At 40.4% G+C, this 17,968-nt stretch overlaps 1 protein-coding gene across 1 annotated transcript in view; it reads right to left on the bottom strand.

The window, feature by feature from the left end:
- Positions 1–17,968, bottom strand: part of PIEZO2 (piezo type mechanosensitive ion channel component 2) — a 541,878-nt gene that overhangs the window by 286,539 nt on the left and 237,371 nt on the right. The window contains exon 4 of the mRNA XM_073888032.1: positions 15,271–15,313. Within this exon, the coding sequence (XP_073744133.1) occupies positions 15,271–15,313 (43 nt within the window). The remainder of the gene's footprint in view (positions 1–15,270; positions 15,314–17,968) is intronic.

Raw genomic sequence — 17,968 nt, 5'->3', positions numbered from 1 at the left:
CCAAGAGTCCGATGCTTATTCCACCAAGCCACCCAGGTGCCACCACAAACTGCCACTTTAAACAAGCAATAACGTCTTGGTCTCTAGTGAAGGTGTTTAACTGGAAAAGACATTTCATAGTAGTTTGAGCTATGAAAGAGCTAATTTAAGACTTGTAAGTAAGATGTAGAGCAAAGAAGAAATCTGAACCCCATGCCTGTATCTAATTATTAGCATAATTCTCCAAAACATTCCATCTTATAGACTCAACATCCAAATTTTACCTCCGTATCAAACAGCGTGAATTTCCTGCCTATTATTCATCATGCTGTCCACACCAAGACTTGAAATCTTTAAGTGATATATTACACAGTTCATTTGTTCATGTCACTAATGAAATCTAAAACATTCCTGCTGATACCTCTAATTTTGTATAGAACAAGGTGCCAAGGTAACCACGTGAGAATTTAGATTTTTAGTTCAAGAACGCACCATTTTCCATAGGACCTGATCTTTATCACTCATTAACTCGGACTGTTTATATTAGTCATAATGACCTGACTTAGTGAAGATCGAGATTACAAATCAGAAAATCTTTTTTTCCAGTCATATTTTAAGAGAAAGAGAAATTTTAATGAAGGATTACATCTATTTTTTTTTTTCCTAGAAGAAAAACAGATCGTTCACCAAATACTTATTAAATGATGTCACTATACTTGAATTAAAAAAAAAGTCGCTTTCTAAGTTGGGAGCCAAAGTCTGAGGGTAAAGCTTTCAATAGCCTAAGAAACGTAAATCGCCCACTTTTGTGATACACACACACACAGACACACCTATGTACATACATTAGTCTGTAGTTTTTAATCTATTTCAGGTATACACAAGATATTTTGGCAGATCAAAGAAATCTGCAAATTTGATCAATTGCCCAAGAAATGTTTAATGAAACCGGTTACATGTTATCACAGAGATGTAACACCTCAAATGGAAGATCTTCTAACTTTTCTTCCAGCTGTGTGGGAGTTATGGGCACTTCTTATGCACTGAACGTCTGTGTTCCCTCAAAATTCTTATGTCGAAATCCTAACCCCCAATGTGATGGTATTAAAAGGTGGGCCTTTGGGAGGTCATGAGTGTGGAACCCCCACGAATGAAAAGAATGCCCTAATAAAAGAATCCCCAGAGAACTCTCCTGCTTTCTTTCTCTCCCCCTTTTTTTAAGATTTATTTATTTATTTGAGAGAGACAGAGAGAGAGAACAGGGGAGGAGCAGAGGGAGAGAGAGAGAATCCTAAGCAGACTCTGTGCTGAGCAGGGAGCCAGACTCACGGCTCAATCCCAGGGGTCTGAGATCCTGACATGAGCCGAAACCAAGAGTGGGGGGCTTAACCCACAGAGCCTCCCAGGCGCCCTCTCTAGCACTTTCTGCCACACAAAGACACAGTGAAAAAAATGGCATCTATGAACCAGGAAGCATTCCTTCTGGCAGACACTGAATCTGCCAGGGTCTTGATTTTGGCCTTCTCAGGCCAGAGAACTGTAGTTTGTTGCTTACGCCACTCAATCGGTGGTATTCTGTTACAGCACTCCGCATGGACTAAAACAGCACTGAGTTCATACTTATAACAAGAATGAATGGGACCTCTCTCTACGATCTCATGATGAAATGTGGCTATCTCATGACTGTGGGTTTAGAGAAAATCTAAGACAGAGTTCTGGTCATCTTATAGGTGTGCTTTGGAGCCAGTACTTTATTTAGACTAAGATAAAATTATTCCATTGGTCTGGTCATAACACAGCGGTTTTCTCTAATGGTACCTAAGGGGACTGCTAGTCATTACATCCTTGCAAATCTTTTATGTATCCATTTTGATCCCAAATGGTGACATCCCCCTAGGCTAGGCTGGGGGTGTGAGGATGACCACCCTGGCACCATCCACAGTCTCCTTGGAAATGGAAAACAGGGGCAAGTACACTTCTACTCCCACCTCCACACCCAGGGCAGGTAGCTCTCTGACGTGCCCACAGCATACATTTTTGCCTAAAATCTTCTACACTGAGGGCTCCAATCAGCCACTAGCAATGAATCTGAGTTCCCTGGATATATGGTTATGGAAAACAATATTCTTACTTAGTACTGTGCTTGATTCTTTATTTAATGATAAATTTTTGAAAAGAAAGAATAAAGGGAGAGGAAGAAAATATTTATTAAATAAAACAAAGTCTCTCAGTGCCAAAGATTATTTGATGTATGCACGCTACACTCATCTGAGAAAACTCAATTCTGTGACTTGAACCAAAGCTCAGAAAATGTCAAAGAGTGATGGTGGGATGCAGGGAGACTCAACCCATCTGATTCTCTGGTGTTTTTCCAAGCTTGCCTCATTGTTTCAAGGCAAAAGGGGTCTAGGCATTTGTTTTATTCTATATGAGGAGCATATCCATAGAATTGCTGTGAATGTTTCTACCATGAGGGGTCCTTCTTTGAGCCCCAGGGCTCTCGATTTAGCCTTTCTAATGGTGTGTTAAGGATTCTGGACTGTGTATCAGCTGTTGATGGGTGTAAAAGCAGGGAATGTAAATCACCTACTTTTCTTAATACATGCTTACACACACACACACACACACACACACACACACACGTGCACACAGCAGGGGGCATTAAGAGTAAAGGATAATTGGGGCGCCTGGGTGGCTCAGTTGGTTGGGCGACTGCCTTCGGCTCAGGTCATGATCCTGGAGTCCCGGGATCGGGTCCCGCATCGGGCTTCCTGTTCGGCGGGGAGTCTGCTTCTCCCTCTGACCCTCTTCCCTCTCGTGCTTTCTATCTCTCATTCTCTCTCTATCTCAAATAAATAAATAAAATCTTTTAAAAAAATATCTATTAAAAAAAAAAGAGTAAAGGATAATTGAGTTATTTTTGACAACCGTCACTGTAACCTGAGGCAAGAAAGCAGGTGAATGGTTGGCGTTCCAAGAATAAATTTATCGTCTACTACTTACAAGCCACATGGCCACTCGTTGAGATGCTCTTGGTTTCTCTATGCACAAACTGGCATGGTGCTAACAGCCATTGCGGGATAGTGGGTAGAAATGATGCACACACAATAATGTCTATGGTGCTTGGCTGAATATTATTACCTTGATGAATAATGATATAATTACTCTTACTAAATGGTGGCAAAACAAATTCATTAGTAATAAAATTCCATTTTATTGAATTTATGAAATTTAAACACAGACCTGGATTTTGACCAATCCCAATTTTAACAATCCTCTTTCTATCTTTCTGCTTAATTTCTTGGTGCCTTAATGTAACCATCTGCAAAAGAAGGGAGAGGTTCCCTCTGGGGTCTCTGGAGTCTCAAACTTCATGATTCCATGACCCCAATTTAACTCCCACTGCCCATGTAGTTCCAAGAAATTGAGGGAGGAGAATAAACATTTGCAGATTTTATAATTTGAGAAAGAAATCCAAGAAGTCTTCATCTAAAATGGGGCTCCTTAACGGAGGTTCATGTACTGTGTTGTGCTTCAGAGTCTCTGTGAATCCCCTGAAACTGCAGGCACAATTTTTTGTCTATGTGGCTATGGAACGTTTCTGCGAGCAAGTCTATTACTTTCACCAGATTCTCTAGCAATCCATGACATGGCACCACCTATGCTCCCCCAAGAAGTTGTAAACCAAGGATTTCATATTACAAATACTAAGAGTGCTGTTTTGTACTCATAGAATAAATCAATACCAATGATAAAATTGGAATCCAAGATTTTTAGTTTGATATCAGTTAAGGTACTTTAGTGCTGGTATCTTACTTCAGGTCTTCCAAAGGCCGACCTAGAGCAAAGGCCCTGGGTGCAGGTGGCTTATTTGGGAAGCCCTCCTGGAAAGTGCAAGAATGTGACAACGAGGGATGGAGAATGAGAGCAGCCCACAGAGTGCACTGCTGACCGGTCACTGCTGTAGGGGCTCCTATGGGTTGCCCTTCGGATTATCTAGGGCCGCTCCAGGACCTCTCCACTTACTTCTGCTGTCCACCGATGCTTCCAGCTCTTTTATCTCAGGCCCTTCCAGGCTGCCCTGCGTGTGGACACAGCAAATTTCCAAAAGGCTGGAGAAAGCCCTGGGGCAGAGAGCAGAGTGTTGCCAGCACCAGATGGAGACATAGCAGCCAGAGAGTGGAGTCAGCCAACAACTGGATGTGGTCCGTTTCAGAATCCTTCTCTCACACACCACATCCAATTATCCACCAAGTGGTAACTTCAAATTTTACAGCCTAAAGCACATTTGGTATACATCATCTCTATCTTGTTCAGTTGTCCCTGCCTCGGTTCAGACATGTGCAATCACTCCCCTGAACTCCTGCAATGCTTTCCTGCTCATCTTGCTTGTCTAAGCCATCCTCTGGTCTATACTGTGCCCATGTGACCCTTCTAGAAGTACATCTAACAGTATCTGCCCTAGGTTTCCCACTCTTCGATGGCTCCCAATACTATCAAAGAAGATCCAAACTCCTTGGCATTCCTGTTGGGTTTTTCACCCCTTCTCAGGTTCATTTCCATCTTCGTTTGTGCCCCCTTGAGCTCCATCTCTAACATCTGATGGATGGTCTCCAATAAATTGCCCTTGCACACCTCCCTGGGCAGTCCTTGAAGTGAAGCTTTCACAAGCCACTCCTCCCTGCCCCCCAACTAGGCATCCAGGCCTTGGTTCAATGCCACCCAGGCACACTGCTCCCCGGCCCCGGGGCTTTCTCTCCTCCACTCTGTACTACTTGTATCATTATTGTTGTGCCTGGCACATAGTGGCTGCTCAGAAACATTTTCAAATGACTGCACTACACAGTAGCACATAATCGCCATATTATATTGTACCTGTTGGTGGTGTGTTCCATAAGACCAAGACCCTGTCCTCCCATCCCTCACCTCCAGCCCTCAGTCTAGGAATAATAACGTGTGTCCAGCAAACACTTGTCAACGTGAAGCATCATAAATGCTGGCATGGTGGACTGGGAAAGAACGGAAGGTAGAGTCACAGAAAACCGAATTCATATCTTACCTTTGACACTCACTAGCTGTGTGGTCTTGAGTAAATTACTTAACTACTCTGAGTGTACTTTGCTCATTTATTAAATAGGGGTGGTATATTATGGTAGATTATATTACTGCTCCCCAATAGACACTTCTTTCCCGAAACAGTAGTATACACCCGTGGCTATTCCCATGTGACCTACAATGCGCTTCTGCAGGAGGAGTGTGCTGCTGTGCCCACGGACCTTGAACTTGGCCACATGAAAGTGAGCAGATGTGGCACATGTCCCATCTGAGCAAAAGCTGAAAGAGCCACTGCTTGCCTTGGCCATCGTGACTTTCCCCAGCCACAAGAAGGGCATATGCCAAGTGAAGGCTCTGTTTCAGCCTGGATCCCAGAATGAAAAAGGCTCTTGGAGAAGAGCCACAGTTGCTCCACAGCCTCTAAAGCCGACATCAGATATGAGCAAGAAATAAATCCCTGGTCTTATAAGTCACTGGGATTTGAGCTTGTTAGATAGCCTAGCATAAGTCAGGAGAAGCCACTCCAGAATGTTGTAGAATGCATCAGATCAGATAAGCAGAGCACCTCTCAGAGAGGCCAGCATTTGATAGGTCTTTTAAAAAATCTAACTCCCTTGCCCCTGTCATGTTCTTCTGAAAACCCCAATCTAGCCCAGAGGTGGGCACAAAGTAGAGGTTTGAAAATATTCAGATGATAAGTGAATAAACACATAAGTTGGGCTTAATTTTAAAACTGAAATAGATGCATTTTTTTCGTCTAGTCATTTCCTGCATATAAATTACTTGACAAAAATTTTATATCATAATTTCAAAATAGCTTGCTAAAGCTTCCAGGAATATTTATATGTAGTCTGAAGGAATTAAAGACTTGAGTAGCTCATCTCTCAGAAAGCCAACACCACAACAGGGTTGATTTAACTGAGAAACTTCTAACAGGTATGTCTCACTTCTGCTGGCTTCACTGTTGAGTGTGATGGGGCATTGTGAAAGCCCAGCTACGGTTTCCTCTGTTTGACTCCACAGACCACAAGATTACAGCAATGGTGTGACTTGGATTGAATGTATTTTCCCTTCTGTATGCTTCTCTAAGGGGCAGTATAAAGAAATACTTGCCTTGATCTAAAAGAATAGGTATTCAACACTATCTGTTTTATCCTACAGTCTCATGATCTTAACTTAAAAAAATTCAGGAAGATATAGCAGAGACTATAGAAATTGATACCTTGGTTTCTGTCATAATTGATTCCACTTAACCATCACATTTCTTGGATGCAACTTTTCATATACAAAAACACATCATAAATCCATCATTGGAGTGTAGCTTTGCATTATTTTCCAACATTTTACATAGCATTCCCTGCAGAAACAGCATTAATTTCAATAACACAGCTAATGAGTTACATATAAAGCTGGAGGAGAAAAAAAAGAATTTAAAAATTGGCCTTACATTTCCTAAGGAATCTGTTCATTCTCCAAAGCCAACAGAAACTACAAATTATCAGGAAGAACAGATTCCATGGGGCTGGACCAATAGAGAAATGACACACTAATATTTATTCAAAAGGCCATTTATTTATCAAACACTTATTAAGCACCTATTATTTGCCACCTCCTGAGCCAACACTGGAGATTATAAGATGGCCAGACAGAGGTCCTGCCCTCAGAAGGGTAGGTCTAGTCTAAGACTCGGACAAGTACATATAAGATTATGAATATACCCCATGGCTTTGTTCTAAAAGACAGTTGGTAATAGGAAGACAGAAGAGGGACCCTGAGATGGTGGTCAGTGGGGTTAGGGGAAGTCTCTGGAAGGAGGTAGGGGCTGGGCATGAACAACAGCAGTGTCCTGAAACCACAGGCAAGAATGGGGCAAAGCCAATGTAACATAGTACAAAGATGTTTGCTAAGCTGTCCTCCGGTTCTGTTGCCACAGAATCAGGTCCTCACTCATAAATTCCTTTATCCAACCATTTCACTTTGCTCACCTAAGTGAGTTAGGTGCAAGGTATCTCGGTTAACAAGACAGATATGGGGAGGGGGGGCTCCTGGGTGGCTCAGTCAGTTAAGTGTCTGCCTTCAGCTCAGGTCATGATCCCGGGGTCCTGGGATGGAGCCCCGTGTCGGGCTCCCTGCTCAGCAGGAGAGTCTGTTTCTCCCTCTCCCATTCGCCTCTTTCTCACTTGCTCTCTCCCTCAAATAAAGTACAATCTTTAAAAAACACGAAAAATGAAGAAACAAGACAGACATGGCTCCTGTCCTGGTGCCACTCTCAATCTTATCGTAGGGATCCTATGATGGGGAGCAGCTGGGGCCGAACCTAGAACATCAGACTCAGTCGTTTGCGAAGAGAGACTCGGAATACTCCACATTAATACGAAGGTCAGCGAATTAAGTAATCGCTCACACTGACACACAGAGTAAAGCCACGTCTTCGTCCCTATGCTTTCAGGGATGAGCCGGCTCTAGCTGCAGCCTGCCCTATCCTCCCACAAGCCACTGCGGAGCAGTGAAAAAGAGATGCCGGGACCCTGGTCTCCTGCTTCCCAAGAAGCCCACACTTACATAATTACTCTCGGACCAAACCCCAGGGCCCCTCCCCACAGAGGACTAGGTTCTGTACTCAAGACATGTCTGATGAGCTAGCACACGGCAAGAGTGCCCTGGGCACCAGGGTATCGAGACAGTCCCATCCTCCACATGCTCACAGACTTCAAGGTCAAAGGAAGAGAAATGCGGAAAATAAGGTTCAATACAATGTGTCCATATGTCACACAATGTGAGGTATTTGACAAAACATGTCCACATTTCATCCACTGTAATATGGTCTTAATATGCCGTAGTAGAAGAATGTACGAAGTGTGATGGAAGAGGTGGGGCGCTGGGAGGAAGCCATGGGGAAAGGTTTCACAAAAACAGTAATGTTTAAAACCAGAATGGTGGGCGGAAGATCCTTATGGGATAGATGTAAGGGAGGAGTCTGATGACAGACAGGCTGTGGAAGGCTGCCCAACCCCCCAGAGACAAAGCCATGCTTTTTGAATTATGTCTACATTGGGAAAAAAAAATCCTTGGAATATTTGTATTTCATCCTAGCAGACTGTTTTCAGGATTATTTGTATTTTAAAATATTCTTTGAAGGGGAAAGAGACTTCATTCCACAATTCAAGTAGAGCATCAAATAAAGTCACAAGCAGTATGGGAGTAATAACATCATCTGAGGTTCTGTGCTGATTCTACAGATTCGTTAAGAATATGTTCTCTGCATTTTAAGTAAAAAGTGGTGAGAGATCAGTAAAAGATTAGTATTTTAAAATAGGCAGCAATAAGATTTCCCAGAAAGTAGGAACTTTTATTTCTTTTGGCAATTTACTATGCATGAGCCTATTTACTTGCTAAAATATTTTCTTCTCAGATGAAAAGTGCAGCTTTGGAAAGAGATAAACCATTTCAGACCTTGCTCAGAGTTTATTGTGATAGATATTACTAGCACCATCTGCTATTTCTAGCTATTAGCCAACATATAGTACATCATTAGTTTTTGATGTAGTGTTCATTGGTTGCTTATGACACCCAGTGCTCATCACATCACATGCACTCCTTAATGCCCATCACCCAGTTACCCCATCCACCCCACCTCCCCTTCTGTAACCCTCAGTTTGTTTCCTAGAGTCCAGAGTCTCTCATGGTTTGTCTTCCTCTCTGATTTCTTCCCATTCAGTTTTTCCTCCCTTCCCCTGTGATCCTCTCTGCTATTCCTTATGTTCCACATATGAGTGAAACGATATGATAATTGTCTTTCTCTGACTGACTTATTTCACTTAGCATACAGCCAACAAAACTAAAAATTCTACAGAATGGTAGAAGATATTTGCAAATGATGTAACAGATAAAGGGCTGGTACCCAAGATCTATTTCTGCCTCTTGTTTCCTTCCTGGATACATGGCAGAGTGGCACCTCTTCTTCCCCCTAAATTGACAAGCTGATTCTTTTTGGGCCATAAACTCTGAATCGCAGTGACCAATGCCACTTCCAAGTGGAAACATTTAGGAGCCAGTGTGTATTCCTCCAAGCTCACTTTCCATGCTTAAGCAAACTCAGCAGCATCATGTTGAGACAGAACTGCCACAGGACTGAAGCCAAAGAATGGCATGCCATGTAGAAGGCAAGCCAACCCCTAGATTAATCTGGCCTCCTCATTAGATTTTGTTTGAGTGAGAAAGGAACATTTGTTGTATTAAGCCATTGAAAACGTGGGCCATTCCCTAGTTGATATACTTGTTTGGAACATACAGAGTATCAGTGAATTTACAAAGCCAAGCCCATGTGCATCACTTTAACGGAGATTAATGAGTGACTGTGATTTACAATTATAAACTTCAACAATGTGCCTAGGAAGGTGAACTTTCTGACTGAGACCAAATGTTAGGCACAGATTTTTTTCTTTACAATAGCAACAAAGACAAAATAACAAAAAACCGGATGCCTGTTTTTGTTATGCAAATATAGATATTATAATAGCAGGAGTGGGGAGGGGGTATGGGAGGTCACATCCAAGACACATGAACTTATACCCTTCTTATGTTACAACACACTCCTATAATGAAGTCCTAAAATAAATTCCTGATGTCCCCCCATAGAGGGGCAGTGTGACTGTCTACAAGGTGAATAGAACATATTTTCTTGAACCACATAAATTGTGATGATGTGTACCTATTCTGAGATAATGTATATAATCCCACAGATTCTAGAAAGGAAATGGCTGAACACCATCTCATGGCAAGTGTTCCTGCAAGGAGAGCAGGTAGGACAGATCCCTGGGTCTTCCTTTCATTTACAAAATGTACAACAAAGGGCATCTTTGCTTTCTTATTCTTAGAGAAGACTTTGAAGCTTTAGCTGACTCAGTCACTTCTTTTCTTTAGATGTGGCCACTTTAATATAATCCGCTAGCAAACAGATTGATGGGCAAACTTCAAAGGACATAGCAATGAAAGGATCAATATCTCTATACAATCGCTCTAAAAAACCAGATAGCTTCATTTAAGATATAATTGGAATTCCCTTTAAGAGCAAGAAGAGGTTAAAACTCCAGAAGAAAAAAGCACATTTAACAGCATTGCCTGACACAATCTTTGCAACTGTAAATGCACAATAACCCCGAAGATCAATATTTGTTCTATATTTTAAGATGCGGGTACAATGCAGAGAACACTCACTGTGTTTCAGCGAGAAAACACAGGATAATCTGGGAAAACGCAAGATGACATTTTAAGGTAACATCTAAAAATCAGGATGATCACCCAGCTGAGATTACAGTTTGAAAATAAAGCACTGCACTTGATATACTCCTTAACAATATTTTTATTTGTACATCTATTTGGAAGTATAACAATTTTAGGGAGGCATTGTAATATGAACTTTATACTGTCTGACTTTATTCAAATGAGAATATCCAATAAGACTGTGATTTGAGATCACATGCCCAGAGGTACAGGGATAGGAAACATAAAACAACATAAAACAAAAGAGACCTAAAATCAAGATTTTAGGGTGTTTTGGTCTAAAAACCTTCATCTTTGGAACTAGGCAAACTAGAACAGAATGTAGGTCAGTACTAATGCAGGTCAATGGCCATGACTGTATGTGTAGACTACTTGATTTCTTTGAGTTTCTTCATCTGTGAGTGGGCAACCAGAAGCTACAGTGGGGGCGGTCAATAAATGATGGCCACTTGCCGGTTTTGTAAATAAAGTTTTATTGGAATACAGCCATACTCATTGTCTATGGCTGCTTTATGCTACAGAGGCAAAGTTGAGAAATTACAACAGAAATCGTACGGCTCGTAAAACCTAAAATGTTTAGCATCTGTCCTTTATAGTAACTGTTTGCCAGTCCCTGGTCTGTGAGGTTGCTGTATGGATCCTAGAAATTATTTAACATAGTGCTTGGTACACGGTAGCTGTTTCGTTAGATCACTATTCAAGTAAGGGAAAGGTTAAGGTCATATAAGCTAGGAAGAAAATGTTTCAACTGCCAAATACTGTTGATCAATGAATCCTTAACCATCTGAGAAGAAGCTCTTGCCCAAAGCGCTTCACTTAGTTGACAGAAAAGATCTTAATCTGTTCTTTACTCTATGGAAAAATGATGCAGGGTAAATGCAAATTAAAGGGACACTGAGATACCATTTCTCATCTATCAGACTGGCAAAAATCTCAAGTCTGACAGCATATTCTGTTGGTGAGGCACTGGGGAAATACTCTCATGCATTTTTACCGGGAGTGCAAATTGTTGAAACTCTAGGGAGTGAAACTTGGCAAAATTAGCAAAATTCCATATAATTTACTCATTGATTGTCCTTGGGAATCTAATCCCTAAGATATCTGGCAAAATCACAAGTATGCACAGGGTTATTCATTACAACATTTTTCTGTAAGAGCAAAAGACTGAAAATAGCCTGAATGTTCCCCCACGAGGTACTGGAAAAGAAGGAGTTAAAGCAAGTTGCTTGTGATCCATTTTCCTCTGATTACAAAGGAGATACTGGGGTTGAGGGAAGAAGGAAAGTGACCTGATTTAGGCTTCTTGTATACATATTAACTAGATCACTGGGCAAAGAGAATAATTTTTTTTTCCTAGGAGAAGAGTCCTCATCAAGCAGGAAAGCCCTGGTTTAGGATGTTATGATAAAAAAATCCGCATCATAGATTGATGAGTTATAACTCTCTGGAGAATGTCACATGAGCTCTTCAAATTTCTTAGGTGTAACCCTGGAGATGTTGCAAAATCATGTTTCCTACTATGTGAGGGACTTGCAAATCTCAATGGAAATCTCATCTATCTCTCTGGGCCAAAAAGTATATATATGATATCAAAAAGAAGGATGTGAGGAGCCACATGGGATATCCTGCCTGGTTTTCTCCCTCCATTACCAGTGTCCCTGGTTGCTTGAATCCTTAAAATTATTAGTAAAGCTTGATACTGGATGAGATTCCTGATTTAACCAAGCTCATCCTTTATATTGGCTCATCCACCTAAAGGAGTGGAAACTGCAAGATAATGGAGTGAAGAATACCTATATACACTGATGGGGAATGATTTCTATGATATACTCCTGGTGAAAAAAAAAATCAAAGGGCACAATAATATATATACTATGCCACTCTTCACGCAAGAACAGGGCGAGGATACAGTTATATGCAAGTATCAGCTTGCATATGTGAAAATAAATACTGAAAGCTTAAACCAAAAGCTAATAACCATGCAACTGGGGAAAGAAGAAGGCATAGGATGCAGGGGCAGGGGATGCATGTGACATTTCTCTGAAAACACTTTGTATATATAAAAACATATAATTTGTACATGGAGACATATAAATGTTATATATTCAAAAATAAAATGAAATTTTAAAAATCCATTAAAATTGAAAAGATTCTGAAACAAATGAACCAAATTATATATAAAAGTTAGAATATGACCACATAGAAAAAAAAAAACTTAAGCAACTTAAGTTTTGAGTCTTTAATTGTACATCCTTAATGTAATATAAAATGAAGACTGAAAGCAAATTTTAAAACTTCATTTAATATTCTTGGGGCGCCTGGGTGGTTCAGTCAGTTAAGCATTCAACTTCTTGGTTTTGGCTCAGGTCATGATCTCATGGGTTGTGAGATCGAGCCCAGAGTCGGGCTCCATGCTCAATGGGGAGTCTGCTGGTGAGTCTCTCCCTTTGCCCCTCCTCCCACTTGCATGCAACCGCAAGCACTCTCTCTCTCTCAAATAAATAAATCTTTTCAAAAAACAAAAAAATTAAAAACTTCATTTAATATTTTTATTATGAGTGGTAATATTAGTGTTTGTATTTAAAAAATATATACATTAAAATAAGTAAGTTTTGTTAAGAACCAAGATTTTTAGTGAAAAAGAAAATAAATGCAAATGTGGTACCAGAGAAATTAAAAATTCTGTAAGGCTACGTTTGATTTGGAAATAATGTAAGAATTCAGGTTATTTTTTTATTTAAAAAAGGTATTTTCAGTGTGCCTGGGTGGCTTAGTCAGTTAAGCATCTGCCTTCAACTCGGGTCATGGTCCCTGGGTCCTGGGATTGAGCCCTGCATTGGGCTCCCCACTGAGTGGGAAGTCTGTCCCTCTCCCTCTCACCCTCACTCTGCTCATGGTCTTGCTCTCTCAAATGAATAAAGAAAAAAAATCTTAAAAAAAATAAAAAAGTTATTTTCTAGCTCTAACATATATTGAAACAGCCCAGAAACATGAAAGTCCAGATATGATGGGTGTCCCTAGTATTTAGACTGTGATTTCAAAATACCATTCTCCTCAAAAAAACAGGCTCCTTGCCAGATCTGGAATACTGGATGGGCTTGTAGTTGTACTAGAAACATGGAAACTATCAAAGACTGGTAGTCCTGTGTCAAAAGGACAAAAAGTCAATATGAAGTTGTTCCCCGTGACCAAAAGGGAGCAAAGTGGGAATGTAAATGAAACAGGGGGATAGAATAACAAGATAAACAATACCACAAACTGACAAACCCAGAATGCGACACCTTCCAACAATTGACCTGGTTTCTTGACAAGTCAATGACACGAAGAAAACCAAAATGAAGCTGGCAGGGAATTGTTACTTGAGCTGTAACAACAAGCTGGAATGTGTGGGCTTCAGAAGCATGGCGATTCAAACCAGTACCTGCACTATAACATTTTTGAAATGGTCAGGAAATGTAAACATTGACTGGATACTACATGATGCCAAGGACTTATTGTTATTTGTATTCGGCATGATAGTGGCATCATGATTCTGGAAGAAAATACCCAATTTTTTTTTCAGAGATGTGTCCTCAACCTATGTAGGGACAAAATGACATGATGTTTGAGATTTCCTTTAAAATATTTTAACCCCTACCACCCCAAAAATAAACAAAGGAAGGATGACAAAGTCCTACTGAAGCTGGATAATGACATTCAATTTGTTATTCTCTCCCCTTTGCTTCTGTGTTTGTCATAATATGAAGAGAGAATCAAGAGAAAGCTGCTTTGGGAAAAGATTTCACATGAAATGAAGGAGTGACATGATTTTTTTCTGCTTTAGGTTGGCCTATGAGATCTGCCCAACTCAAGCCAACCTTCTGCAATAGCCTTCCTGTGAGACCTACGGCCATGGTGCTGATTCAGTGGGAGTTTATGTAGAGAAAGAAATAAATCTTTGAATCAAATAAAAAATGGTACAGGAAATGCCACCACAGTCAGTCTTGTGCTGAGCTATTCTCTCTTGCTACTGGAGAAAGGCATTTTAAAGTATTTTATCATTTCTCTAAGCACTCGGTCAGCTTGAATAATACACGGAAGAACAGGTTTTCAATATGATAAAAAGAACTAGTCAAAATCTGCCTTTAGAGGCGCCTGGTGGCTCAGATCATTAAGCATCTCAAAGCCGAACATTCGGCTCAGGTCATGATCCCAGGGTCCCAGGATCGAGCCCCACATCGGGCTCCTGGCTCAGTGAGGAGCCTGCTTCTCCCTCTCCCTCTGCCTCTCTCCCTGCTCATGCTTTCTCTCTCTCTCTCTCTGTATCTCTGTGTCTCAAATGAATAAATAAAATTTTTTAAAAAATTTAAAAAATCTGCCTTTAGAGTAAAAAAAAGAAATTAAAATCACTTTTCTCTTTTCCAATAGCTGTACTGATACAGCGAGCTCCAGAGAAGACACTAAATGCCACTGGGAGGGATCTGTCCCACAGGCTGCCACTGAGTTCCAAGGCAGGTGGGATAGTAACCTTACTGACCCTACCTCGACTTTGTCTGATGTTATAATGAGTCCATTTTAGGACTGCTTTTAGCTAGGAGTGCCATGATCCCAGCTTTCAACTTGGAGCGGATAAGACCTAACAATTTTGATAACTGGGACGATGTCAATATCAATATACATTGTTTTGTGTGAAAACTATAGAACTGATATGACATAGGCAGTGATAAAGCTAGAAAAGACCAAACGACTTCATGGACTTCTCCAGTTAGACAACTCACCTTTGATGCTCTTTCCTAGTTTAAGAGGATTTTCATGTAAATTCCTCTGTGTGCAGGCAGGGATTTTATAACACAAAGGGCTACTTTGGAACAAACTTGGTGAGACCACTGATTTATCATCAATAAATTACTTAGAATGAAGCAGGGCATGAGAACCTAAAAGTGAAGACATGCTAACACGCTAAACCCTGCTTACCTTTCAAAGCCAATTTGCCGAAACGTCTTTTCCCATGTGGAGCCTACAAACAGAAGGAAAGAACATAATTAATTGATGCACACCACGCATGCAGTTAGTTCTGTCCTGGTTTTGCACATCCTGGTACATACTTGGTTCTAGAGTTAAGTGGGATGAGTTTTCCCTCAGATGCATTGTTCTCCACCTCCAGTCCCTAAATAGCCCTTTGGAGAATAGTCCACATAACGTGCAGTGTGACAAAGCTCTCCATCATGTTCCTCTGGTCACGCTGCAGGCCACTAAAACATTCTCTAAACGTGTGAATGTGTCACAATAACATGAGTAAAACTCTCCTGTCAAAATTAATGCAAGAGCATAGTGTAAATGGAACTCTTTAAAATTCAACATTTCGTGGGGCACATGGAAAGGAGATGGATCTCTGAAGGTCCAACTCTCTATACCAGGTGTTTATCTCACCATTGTTGAAGCACAGGATTAACATTTCTTTCTTTTTAAAGCTAAACATTTAAATCAGGAGTCTCTTGAATGCAAAAATACTGTTTCCAGTAACATGATTTGAAGTGTAGTATATCCAAATCCATAAAAGAACAGCTGGGTTTAAAAAAAAGATTTTCAGGGGCACCTGGGTGGCTCAGCCATTAAGCGTCTGCCTTTGGCTCAGGTCATGATCCCAGGGTCCCGGGATTGAGCCCCACATCAGGGTCCCTGCTGCTTGGGAAGCTTGCTTCTCCCTCTTCCACTCCCCCTGCTTGTGTCTCTCTCTGTCAAATAGATAAATAAAATTTTTAAAAAATAAAGAAAATTAAAAAAAGATTTTCTATAATTTTTTATGTAATAGTTCTTCCCTACATTATAGGCATAATAATTTTCTGAGTACTTGATATAAAGAAAAGTGCTAATTTTTATCAAAGACTTTAATAAAAACTGCATTAATAAAAGTTAAGGGTTTGTACTAAACCCATAGTTTTATATTTTACATAATCAATGGCAAAATTGTTTTGATTTCAGTAAACACCCACCTAGCCCTAAATTCGTGAGTTGTGCTATGCACTGATTGCTTGATAATCACAGCAGATAATCACTGTCTTTCTGTGTAATTTATTTCTGCAAATGGGAAATGGTATTCAGCATTGGGTCTCCAGAGGCAGCTAAAGATCTACCTTGCTCCAGCCAATGTTAACTAGGATGGTGCTATGCTTCTTTCTTGAGAACTCTGCCTCTAACGCTTTACTGTCAGCTGACAACTCAGTGTCTCCTAGGCATTAGTCTTCTGGAAAGACAGGAGGTTATGCAGTATTTTCCCCAGGCCCTCTCTGAGGACTGAGCTGGTCCTAAGAGAACATGAACATTGTGTTTCACTGTGGGCTTTGGGTTCATATACTTGGTTATGATGAAGCATTTTAAGTAAATATGATACATACTAAAGGATTACATTTTGGATATGAATTACACACACACACACACACACACACACACACACAAATTTAAAGCAGATTCAGGCTTATCTCCTCAGATGAAGTCACTCTTATCCAATTGAATTCCAATATGCTTTGCTGAGTAGGAGTCAAAGTCATGGAATTTTAGTTAACCAGCCCAGGAATTTCCATGGCTCCTGGTCCAGGGGAGGAGGCCTATATGAATGTTATCTGTCCTGTGAATCACATGCAAGACAATTCAAAATCCCTATCTCAGGAATTCTTGGAAGACAATTATCCTGCCCCAGAGATACTAGCAATTAAGACACTGGCAAAACATAACATAACCTAGTCAGAAACCACATAAAGACAGCAGGCAATTGTCTGGCCCAAACAGAAAAGTGGGGGAGATTAAGAGTCTCCTGCCAAGTGAGAACCAGACAGTCTGGGCTCAGACCAAGTGGGAAGGGTCTAGGGGAGGCTGGAGTGCTTGGTGAGGGGGTTCAGATGCTATTCTTCTTGACTTGCTTCTAGGGAGAAACAAAGCACCTTTACATTTTTTTTCTATATTTTTATTTTTTTCCCCCAGATCTGCTCAGTGTATTCTTAAATCGATGTTTTAAATAAGTTTTTAAGAAAACCCCCCCTTCTTAATAGACTCAATCTATTATCAAGGTAAAATAAAAAGAAATCATTTTGTGATACTGCACTGTCAGGCTTTAAAACATGAAATTTTAATTAAGAAATAGGTTCCATCTTCACATTTCTTAGAAAAGTAAACTTACTCAAATAAACAGAACACGAGTTTTTGTTGTGAAACTTCCAGTACTCCTTAGAATAAACATTTTCAACTAAGCACAGCAGAGGTGGTAGAAAAAAGACTTCCTTCTAGTAGCCATATATTAATGTAATTGATAGGTTAAGCGTCTTACATACAACAGGCCTTCATCTTTGTTTGCTGTTGATACTCTACTAATCATCTTACTATGTTAGGTATAGGACTGAATATATTAAAATATGGTTTCTGCCCTCAAACACCACATACCCTAGGGGTTTGGGTTTTTATGTTTTTTTGTGAGCACTTAGTCATGATGAAATGAGAAACACACAATAAATGGAACAGACATATGCAGATCCCTTGGCACCAAGAATATTTTTGGCAGCTCATTATTCTGTTGTTGGGGAATTCTTTTAAAGCCATTAACCATGTTTTACATGGTAAGGTAATATTATTCTCCTTTGCTGGAGCAGTCCAACAGGGAGAGAAAAGTAGGGAAAACAAA

The sequence above is a fragment of the Callorhinus ursinus genome, unplaced genomic scaffold (assembly GCF_003265705.2).
Source record: "Callorhinus ursinus isolate GAN/ISIS: 27379988/994484 unplaced genomic scaffold, GSC_fseal_2.0 scaffold86, whole genome shotgun sequence".
Classification (NCBI taxonomy): domain Eukaryota; kingdom Metazoa; phylum Chordata; class Mammalia; order Carnivora; family Otariidae; genus Callorhinus; species Callorhinus ursinus.
Note: the sequence above shows the minus strand (reverse complement) of the source record. Positions and strands in the feature narration are given on the sequence as shown.